The sequence below is a fragment of the Nycticebus coucang genome, chromosome 18 (genome assembly GCF_027406575.1).
Source record: "Nycticebus coucang isolate mNycCou1 chromosome 18, mNycCou1.pri, whole genome shotgun sequence".
Taxonomy (NCBI): domain Eukaryota; kingdom Metazoa; phylum Chordata; class Mammalia; order Primates; family Lorisidae; genus Nycticebus; species Nycticebus coucang.
Window position 1 is genome coordinate 40,640,291 of NC_069797.1, and position 11,382 is coordinate 40,651,672.

At 42.0% G+C, this 11,382-nt stretch overlaps 1 protein-coding gene across 1 annotated transcript in view; it reads right to left on the reverse strand.

Moving 5' to 3' along the window:
* APPBP2 (amyloid beta precursor protein binding protein 2) overlaps positions 1-9,241 on the reverse strand; it is a 90,547-nt gene extending 81,306 nt beyond the window's left edge. Inside the window, exon 1 of the mRNA XM_053570198.1 lies at positions 7,893-9,241. Within this exon, the coding sequence (XP_053426173.1) occupies positions 7,893-8,030 (138 nt within the window). The 5' untranslated portion in view covers positions 8,031-9,241. The remainder of the gene's footprint in view (positions 1-7,892) is intronic.
* Between the last annotated feature and the right edge of the window lie 2,141 nt (positions 9,242-11,382).

Below are 11,382 nucleotides of genomic sequence, written 5' to 3' on the forward strand. Positions count from 1 at the left end.
GTAGAGTGCCGTGGTATCACACGGCTCACAGCAACATCCAGTTCTTGGGCTTACGTGATTCTCTTGCCTCAGCCTCCCGAGCAGCTGGGACTACAGGCGCCCACCACAACGCCCGGCTATTTTGTTGTTGCAGTTTGGCCGGGGCTGGGTTTGAACCCACCACCCTCGGTATATGGGGCCGGCGCCCTACTCACTGAGCCGCAGGCGCCGCCCCCGGGCCAGACTTTCTTGTTACTCTCTTAATGGTATCTTTTGATGAACGGATGCTCATGATCTTAATATAGCCCATAAAAAGAAATAAGTATGAAACTTCCTTTATATTTAGTTGATTTTGCATCCTAATTTATCAATCTTTGATAATTTTTTCTAAAAATCTTTTATTTTTTACATTTATATCTTTTACATTTTCAGCAATCTTTCTGAAAATGATTTTTGTGTATGGTATGAATTAGGGACAAAATATTTTTTTCTCTGATAAAGATACCTAATTGACTAAGACCATTTATTTTACTTTCTTTTCCCCATGGTATGGCCGAGTCTCTTTGGTCATAAATAAGGTGACAGTATGTGTGTCAATCTGATTCTGTACTGTTTTGCTCCACTGGTCTATGTGTCTACCCATGTGCCAATAACATTGTATCTTAATTGTTACAGCTAGGTATTTGGTGGTGTAAATTGTCCAGATTTCCGTCCTTCAAGATTGCCTTTGCTTAAATTGCATTTCTGTTGAGCATCCCTTGATGTTCACTGCCCATTCATACTTCCTTTTGTATATACTAGCTGTTCAGGTCCTCTAAACGTGAGTTGTTGCCTTTTTCATACTGATTAGTACTAGATTTTTCTGTGTCAGGAAAATTGTCTTTTATATGCCAAATTTTGTCATTTGAATACTCTTCTTAAAAGTGTCTTTATCATTTCCCCCCCTACTTTTTCTTTTCTTTTGAGACAGAGTCTCACTATGTTGCCTTGGTTAGAGCGTGATGGCATCACAGCTCACAGCAACCTCCAACTCTGAGGCTCAAATTCTTGCCTCAGCTTTCCAAGTAGCTGGGACTACAGGCCACAACGCCCAGCTATTTTTTGGTTGCAGTTGTTTAGCTGGCCTGGGCCAGGGTCGAACCCAGCACCCTCAGTGTATGTGCCTGGCACTGTAACCACCGTAACCACTGTGCTACGGGCACCAAGCCTTTCCCCCTACTTTTTTTAAGGCACTTATAAATATCACTTTCTCTTTTCCCTCCCTGGGTTTTGAGTTCATGCCAAGACGGCATTAATGTTGGCAAGAGGTAAAGACAGAGGACCTATCTTATGTATTACTTATTTTTTTTCTTAGCAGTAAGAGGTTGTATACCAACTTTAGTGACACTAATGTTAGTAAGTTCTGAAAACCCACTAACATTGGACCAGTCTATATTACTTATTTTTATGTTTGACATTTTTATAAATTGTAAATTACCTTAACATAATTTCTTTAAGAAGAAATTTTAGTCATTTCTCACTGCAACATACGATTTATTCCAATAATTTATTCTGATACTTTTATGATTTCAACAACCAAATTTAAATCTTAAATTCACCTGGAATTCGTTTTGGTATAGGGTGTGAAGCAGAGGTCTTTTTCTCCAAATAACCAGTTCCCAAGGGCATTTTAAAATATTTTCCCATTGATCTGAAATAAAACATCATTTCATAACTTTATCATATAGTAAGGTCTTAAATATGCTTTGGTTTTTTTCTTGACTTCTATGTTCTATAAATAGATTTCTTCTCTACTATTCTTACCACAATGCTACACTGTTTTAAATATGTAGCTTTCTTTCTTTCTTTTTTTTTTTTGTAGAGACAGAGTCTCACTTTATGGCCCTCAGTAGAGTGCCGTGGCCTCACACAGCTCACAGCAACCTCCAATTCCTGGGCTTAAGCGATTCTCTTGCCTCAGCCTCCGAGTAGCTGGGACTACAGGAAATATGTAGCTTTCTAATACACTTGAGTACTTAAAATGCACATCTCTAGTGAGTATTGTGCTTCAAAATTTCCTTGGTTCTCAGATAATTCCTCCAGATAAACTTTATCAGTTTCCTATACTAAATAAAATCGAGATTCTGATTCAAACTATGATAAATTCACAGTTTAAACTGAGATGAGCTGACATATTTATAACACATTACCCTCGATTCAGATACATGGTACGGTCAATTATTTATGTTCTTTTATGTCACTCACTCTCATAAAGTTTGAGTTCTCATCTTACTGAGCCTAAGAGTTCTTTATATGAAAAGAATACTAACTCTGTTAAATATGTTGTAAATATCTTATTTCAACTTTATTTTTACCAGAAAATTTTTTTTTTTTTTGTAGAGACAGAGTCTCACTGTACCGCCCTCGGGTAGAGTGCCGTGGCGTCACACGGCTCACAGCAACCTCTAACTCCTGGGCTTACGCGATTCTCTTGCCTCAGCCTCCCCAGCAGCTGGGACTACAGGCGCCCGCCACAACACCCGGCTATTTTTTGGTTGCAGTTTGGCCGGGGCTGGGTTTGAACCCGCCACCCTCGGCATATGGGGCCGGCGCCCTACTCACTGAGCCACAGGCGCCGCCCTTTACCAGAAAATTTTTAAAAATATTCTTAGAATATTGAATAAAGCTGTATATAGCTACACAGCAGAAATGCACAACAGAAAAAGAAAAAAATTAACTCATCTTAAATCAGGACTTCATCAGTATGATTTTCTGCCTGAGACTTACAATAATTTTAAAAAAACCCAATCACTATGTTTAAGACTGTGAAAATAAACAGAACAGATTACTGTTAATGCTTCACTTAGCCTAAACTTAACTCTACAACACCCTTTGTATTTGGAAGAGGACACAAAATAGACCATTCAGCAGTTAAAAAGATCATAAACTTTATTCTTAAAAGAACTCAGCCCCTTACTCTGCTTTCACTTACAGAACTTTGTATACAGTTTTAGGATTCTTTTTTTTTTCCTTTTCTTTCTCTCTCTCTCTCTCTTTTTTTTTTTTTTAAAGAGACGCAGTCTGTGTTGCTCCAGGCTGGAATACAGTGGCTATTCAAAGACGTGATCATGGCTCACTACAGCCTCGAACTTCTGGGCTCAAGCAATCCTCCTGCGTCAGCCTCCTGAGTAGCCAGGACTACAGATGCACACCACCATGCTCAGCTAACAATTCTTTCCCTTGGAGAAAAACCATTCAAAATCAAAGCCATTACAGTCATGTGCCGCATAACATTTCAGTTAACAGACCACATATAAGAAGGCAGTTCCATAGATTATAACAAAGCTGAAAAATTCCTATCATCTAGTAATGTCATGGTTTTATTTCAAAATAAATTTAGTGTAGCCTAAGTGCACAGCATTTATAAAGTCTACAGCAGTGTACAGTGATGTCCTAAGCCTACACATTCACTCACCACTGACTCACCCAGAGTAAATTCCAGTCCTGCAAGCTCCATTTATGGTAAGTGCCTTATACAGGTGTACCATTTTTAACCTTTTCTTTACTTATTTTTTTTTTTTTGAGACAGAGTTTAACTTTGTTGCCATTGGTAGAGTGCCGTGGCGTCATAGCTCATAGCAACCTCAAACTCTTAGGCTCAAGAGATTCTCTTGCTCAGTCTCCTAAGCAACTGAGACTATAGGCACCAGCCACAATGCCTGGCTATTTTTAGAGGCATGATCTCGCTCTTGCTCAGGCTAGTCTAGAACCTGTGAGTTCAGGCAATCCACCTCCTTTGACTTCCCAGAGTGCTAGGATTACAGGCATGAACCAGTGCACTCAGCCCCATTTTTAAGCTTTCACGCTGTATTTTTACCACACCTTTCCTGTTTAAATATACAAATACTTACCATTGTTTTACAAGTGTGTACTGTATTTAGGACAGTAACATGCTGTATAGATTTGTAGCCTAGGAACAATAGGTTATACTATGTGACACACGACTATACCCTGTCAAAAGTACAGTACTGATTTTCACTGTCAATTCTTTTACATATTTTTAGTCAGTTTCCCCTCTTACATACCTCAGTAGCCATTTCCAAATTCTGTTCAGCCTTTCCACATAAAAGCTACCACCCTTACCCCTCATCCTCAGCACATTGTCTCTCCTCCTAATTCACAATAATCATTCCTTGCTAACTTATCTACATTGATACTTTGTGTCTTTAACTCTTTTTTCTGATCCTAAAGTAGTATTCTTTCCCCAATTTCAATTTAAGACATTAACTTTTGCAAAGTGAAGATGCTAAGAGTAAAAAGGAAAAAGACTTATTAATTAATGTTTCTTCTCAGGGACTCTGTTCCACTGCTTGTTTCCCACCTCACCTGTATATTCAATCTCACTCTCTTTTGGTGTCTGCCATTCAACCAACAAATATATTCTAATGTCTTCCATTCATAAGATATAAAAAAAGCACTTCATATTTTACACTTTCTACTTATCAACTCCTCCAGCTCTTCCCTTCTGAGGGAGCAGTCAACATATTTACTTTTTCACCTCCCATTCAGTCCATAACTCCCTCTCTTTAAGATTGTGCCTTCATGTGAAGCTACTGACAAAAATCAATATAGTGACACTGGACTATACCAATCGAGAAGAATGGGGAAGGCTGGGCGTGGTGATTCATGCCTTTAATCCTAGCACTTTGGGAGACTGAGGCAAGTGGACTGCTTGAGCTCAGGAGTTTGAGACAAAACTGAGCAAGAGCAAGAACTCACTTGGTCTTTACCAAAAATAGAAAACATAGTTGGGCGCTGAGGCAGGCACCTATAATCCCAGCTACTTGGGAGGCTGAGGCAAGAGGATCGTGTGAGCCCAAGGGTTTGAGGTTGCCTTGAGCTATGATGCCACAGCGCTCTACCAGAGTGACAGAGTGAGACTCTTGTCAAAAAAGAAAAGGAAGAAAAATGGGGAAATCTATGATTCTGCAAATACAATAATTTTGTTGATGACTATACCTTTTGATGGAAATTGGAACTGCAGAGGGGATCTGATTATGAGTTTTCCCTTGGCACTGAAGTGGAGAAAATTGGAAGCTATAAACAGTAGCCTCCTAATTTTTCACAAGTTAGGCAGCAAATGAGTATTTCATATGTGTGCTTAAATTCTTTCTAAAGTTTCTTGCATTTATGTGCTGGCACAGTGTTTAAAAGGAAGAAAAATTACTTCTTATATTTCCACTAGACTAATGTCTAGACTAGAGTCCTGGGAATGAGTTTCCTTCCCTCTACTAATAGATAGGAACTAATAAAAAAACACTTCTATAATACCTTTCATTAAAATTATCTTAAGATGGGGCGGCGCCTGTGGCTCAGTGAGTAGGGCGCCGGCCCCATATGCCGAGGGTGGCGGGTTCAAACCCAGCCCCGGCCAAACTGCAACAACAATAACAACAAAAATAGCTGGGCGTTATGGCGAGTGCCTGTAGTCCCAGCTGCTCAGGAGGCTGAGGCAAGACAATTGCGTAAGCCCAAGAGTTAGAGGTTGCTGTGAGCCGTGTGACGCCACGGCACTCTACCGAGGGCAGTACAGTGAGACTCTGTCTCTACAAAAAAAGGGTGGCGCCTGTGGCTCAAGGAGTAGGGTGCCATATGCCTCCAGTCCCATATGCCGGAGGTGGCAGGTTCAAACCCGGCCCCGGCCAAAAACCACAAAAAAAAATTATCTTAAGATATAAATCTTTCTAAGTAAAATAGCAAGGAACATAGTAACTAAATACTTTGAGACCTTCATTAAATTACTTAACTTTCTCAATTATAAAACGGGATTATACTGTACTCTCCTTCGGAGTTTAATTGTGAAGATTAAACAAGATAACATACTTAAAAGCACTTAACACAGTTCCAATCACATGTTAAATACCTTCCTTCATCTTAGCACGATGCCATACTCCCAATAAGCATACAATTACTATGGAGTATATTTTAAAAAGCAATATTAAAACTTTGTGAACTGGGTGGTGCCTTTGGCTCAGTGGGTAGGGTGCCGGCCCCATATACTGAGGGTGGAGTGTTCGAATCCAGCCCCGGCCAAACTGCAACAAAAAAATACCTGAGTGTGTGGCTGGGGCCTGTAGTCCCAGGTACTTGGGAGGCTGAGGCAAGAGAATTGCCTAAGCCCAGGAGTTGGAGGTTGCTGTGAGCTGTGACACCACAGCACTCTACTGAGGGCAATAAAGTGAGACTCTCTCTCTTAAAAAACAAACAAAAAAAACTTTGTGAACTATGTGAAAGAGAAAATGTGGCAAAAGTACCATCTGTTCACATTCACTAATACAGGTAATCTTTCAAATGAAAAGCATCAATTGGAAGTGAAGTTACAAGAGGACATCCAAGTATGTTGAGGAATTCAAGTAGTAAATATACTTTGATAGGTTAAATTTCCAACAATTAATTGTACAAGATTACATATGATTTAATAAAAGGGACACAGATAGCATATACAAAGATGCAGTTTCCCAGGTGGGGAAAGACTTGTCTTTCCTTGGGTGCAATGTATCCTAAATGTACAAAATTTCCTTAGATATACACAAAAGTAATGTATCAAAGTAATGTATCAAAGGGATTAGAAATGGAAGTTTTTTTTTCTCTAAGTCCAAAAGTAATAATAACATACAAAACTTAAATGAACCTCCTCCAAATAGTTAGGGGAAAAAAACATTTGAATTGTTAGAATTAGTGCAAAGCTGCTGGATTTAGTAGAACACTGCCTATCAGCTGCTAATTCTGAAAAATATCCTAGGGGTGGAGAAAGCAGGCAATCTTCCCAACAAAACAACTAGCATAAAACACCACACATATATGAGAACATACATATCTGTTAAATATCAGTCCCACTGACATACAAATCAAAAGGAAATGTTTAAGGTCTAAAAAATTAATCCTACTCTACTTCTAGTCACATTTTGCATGGGTGGCTACTGGAGACTAGGAGTTATCCACGTCGATTCAAGGCAAGAAGGACTGAATAATAAACCCAGTGTTCACATTCAAATGTAGGGGAAGAGGAAAAAGGAGGCTCCAAGTCCATAAAGTTCTCCGCCCTCTCAAACACTGCAAAAATAGTCCACGTCTAAAGACACTTACCCTTGAAACTCCTTGGAGAGTGACTTGGGAGACTTTTTGTTCAGATTTCTGAGGGGGAGTCATTTAGGAATGCTGCAAGATTGCAACTTTCAAATACACGGACATAATTTAAATACTAAAAGTACTTTTTCTTTCGGGAAAGCTCTCTTCCTTTATAAACAGTTCAGCACTCCGTATTAGTAAAACTCCCAATTCGACCCCAAGTATGGGACCCCTCCCCCCCAAAATCAGAGCTTTAAAGTATATGCAAATAAAGTACACAGACTATTTCCAGTAATTCCTAACTCCTCCTCGTATAGAAAGAGAAAAGAAGGAAAACGAAGCAGAAAAAAACACTTGGGCAAGGGAGGCGGCGAGATGAGAAAGTAAGAAGGGAATGGGGGAGGAGCAGAGGAAAAAAGTCCAGCTGATGCTGACACTTAATTGGAAGAAGAGAGTGGAAAATATCCTGAAAATACAATAGAAGGGAAAGACGGTGGACAGGGCCGCAGAAGAGAAAGTCCACGCAAAAGGCCTACCCAAGAGGGCCCCTGTGTGGAAGAGACACCAAAATGGGGCAAGACTCATGAACATAAATGTCAAGGCCTAAAAGCTGAAGAGACAGGGACGTGGAGGAAGGGTGTTCCTATATCGCCACCGGGGACACTGCACCCGACGTCTCGGGAAGCGATCTTGCTACGGAGGGGTGAGGGGTTAACTGTGGGGGTTCGCAGACGTGGAAGGGGGTGCGGCCGCAGGGGTTGCGGGAGCGGAGCAGAGCGAGCGGAGGGCAGGCCCGCGGCCCATACCTTGTAGTAAACATCGAACTGGATGTTCTCGGGCAAAGAGCGGATGTCGCGGCGGGAGCGGATGTAGTTGTCCACGACAGCGGAGATGGCGGTGTTATATAGAGTCTCGGGGATCCACTCTAGTTCCACGGCCGCCATCTTCCTTCCCTCCTCCTCCGCCTCCTCCGCCTCCTCCTCCCGAAGGCCCCCGCCTCCCTCCGTAGCGAACTCCTCTGCGGCCCCGGAGGATTCGGAGGGTCGGCGGCAGCCACGCGGGCACACGACAGAAGGGCACGGCTGCCCTGTCTCGTCCGGGGCTGAGCTGGGGACAGTGGCAGCGGAAGCAGCCTGGGCAAAGGGTGGGACAGGGAACAGCCGAACGCCAGGCCAAAGCCTCACATTCCGGGTTTGCGAAGAACCTGGGTTCCGTCCCAACGCCGACCTCTGCAGGGGTGGGACTGCGTGTGTGGCGTCATGACGTAGGCGCACGCTGACGCGGTGGAGGGAAGGAATGCGGCAGGAGGAAAACTTGGGAAGAGCTGAGCCCTCCCACCGAGAACGTGTTAGTACTTTCTAAGGGACCAGGGATGGATGGATTGGTGTCAGGGACAAGTTATTACAGGGTTTTTACCCCCAGTTCCGAGTCATTACCCACATTTCCGTCAGCAAGTTCTTAGATCTGGACCCTTTTGAAGCTCAAGTGGAAGTGTGGATCCTTTCCTAGCAAACGTGCACAGTTATCCGCGTGTGCATTATGCATTCGGAGAATTCCGTCACTCTAGAAATCTTTAGACTCCGGTCCCTAACCCGAGTTAAAAACCCAGGGTCCGGGTGCCAGGGGTCACAAAGAAGGGAGGCTTGCTTTTCATTATATAACCATTGGCACCGAATGAACTTTTTACCATGTTACTTTATCCAAATGAAATTTACGAAAAAAGAAAAAGAGCTCTAGAACTTGGTGCGAAGGTTATCCTGATGATGGAATAACAAAGTGGCGAAAAACAAAAAGGCTAAATGGTGGCTGTGATAGGACCTAACGGTATGATAGAAAGGAAGATTAAAATTTTCTCCCGGAGTTACAGTCCCAGCTTCAAGGGATTGTTGCATATTTGGGAGTACTTGTCTCAACTCTTTTCCTTCCTTCGTTGAACATCCCCTTCTTATGTAATTTAATTTTCTAAGTCTGTGATTTCAAGGACTCAATGCAACATCTTTCTGTTGTAGGAATTTAACAAGGAAATTATTGGCTGTGATTGTTGGTAACACTATCAATTTTATAGTCACTCTATGACAATGTTGATCTTGAAGACAATAATAATGCCCTGATATTAAGAGTTGGAAGTTGTTTCAGTTTTCGCTGCATGATATAGTATTTGTGTTAAGTGGTTACATAATTTGGCAGAAAAGAAACACACTAAATATTCTTCAGTCTATGCTAATTCTCACTCTAAAATCAGTGAACCTGGGACTTTGTCTCTAAATAAATAAACACCAACCCTTTTGAAATTCAGGATCCATTCCCCACAAAAAGGTATAACTGTCCATTATCCATGCAAATATGGCAGGGGACATACTTACATAATAGTAAAAACTTACTTGTTGCTCATCTGTAATTTAAATTTAACTGGGCATCCTTATTTTATCTAGCAACCTTACCTCAAGGGATCCATGATTCCCCTGAAGTTGAATGCAGATTTTAGGACATTTCAGCTAAATCAGGACCTGAATTCAGGTGGAAGTTAATAGGTGGAAGTTGTGTCAGACATACATATTGATTGCCATATGGACCTCAGATAGTGAGTTAGACATTTAGAAATGTGTATAGATAGAAAAATGACTCTGTGGATGAAAGGGTCTCTTAATCTCTTCTTCACTGCTTTGAGATTGAAAGTTATTAAAATGTGTGTGATGGAGTGGGAAGCCCTGACCAAGAGCAAACAGAATGCCTAAAAAGATAAGGCCCCTGAAAAACAGTTTATCATGAGAGTTAGAAGAGTTGGAACCACTGGGGTGGTATCTATATGAAGGGCCAAGGGTCAAAGGGGAGCAGAGGCTCTAGAATTAACATCTATCTGTAGTCTTGGGCCTTTAAAAACTGGCTAACGGGCGGCGCCTGTGGCTCAGTGAGTAGGGCGCCGGCCCTATATGCCGAGGGTGGCAGGTTCAAACCCAGCCCTGGCCAAACTGCAACAAAAAAATAGCCGGGCGTTGTGGCAGGCGCCTGTAGTCCCAGCTGCTTGGGAGGCTGAGGCAAGAGAATCACGTAAGCCCAAGAGTTAGAGGTTGCTGTGAGCCGTGTGATGCCACAGCACTCTACCGAGGGCGGTACAGTGAGACTCTGTCTCTACAAAAATAAATAAATAAATAAATAAATAAAATAAAATAAAAACTGGCTAACTTAAGAAACCAGTGGAGGGTGGCTCCTGTGGCTCAGTGAGTAGGGCACTGGCCACATATACTGAGGGTGGCAGGTTCAAATCTGGCCGGCCAAAACTGCAACAAAAAATAGCTGGGCATTGTGGCAGGTGCCTGTAGTCCCAGCTACTCGGGAGGCTGAGGCAGGAGAATCGCCTAAGCCCAAAAGCTGGAGGTTGCTGTGAGCTGCGACGCCCCGAGGACAACAAACTGAGACTCTGTCTCTAAAATAAATAAATAAATAAAGTAAAATAAAAATAATAAAAAGAAACCAGTGGAAACTAGGTCATTTTTGTTGTAGACTTTCCTCAACTGAGGGAGAAAAGATTTTTCTCTTGCACCACAGGAAATTAACAAGGCCTACCAAAGCTAGGATTTGAACTCAATAATTATACCATGCTGCTTTTCATGTTTTGGACTATAGCATAAAATCTGAGTTCTTAGTGGTCAGGAACAGACCATAAAAGGGACTTGGGGCTCGGTGCCCATAGTACAGTGGTTACAGCGCCAGCCACATACACTGAAGTTGGCGGGTTCGAACCCGGCCCAGCCAGGTGTGGCGGGCGCCTGTAGTCCCAGCTGCTTAGGAGGCTGAAGCAGGAGAATCACTTGAGCCCAAGAGTTTGAGGTTGCTGTGAGCTGTGAACCCCACAGCACTCTACCGAGTGGGACATGGTAAGACTGTTTCAAAAAAAAAAAAAGGGATTTGGACTTTATTTTGGAGATGGTAGGGAATCCTTAAAGAATTTTAAACAGGAAAGTAAAAGGATCAGATCTGTGTATCAGAAGGAAGATGGTAATAATCATCCATGGTAATAATAAACCAGTGCAGAGAGACAGAAGAAAATCTAGAAATCATGTACTTCCAGCTGCAGAAGGGTTGAATAGAGAAAAGGTCTGCTAAACTGTCATGGCTACATACATGTTTTGATAGACAGGGGAACTCTATATTACAAAGTGACCCCTACCGTCCACCAAACCGTCTTTAAACCTTGACTTTTGATAGCTTCAAATTTGGCAAGAGGCCTTATACCATACAAAGATATCTGAGACATGAACTTAGTCCAAAAAGTTTCCTGAGAATCCTAAGGGGCTA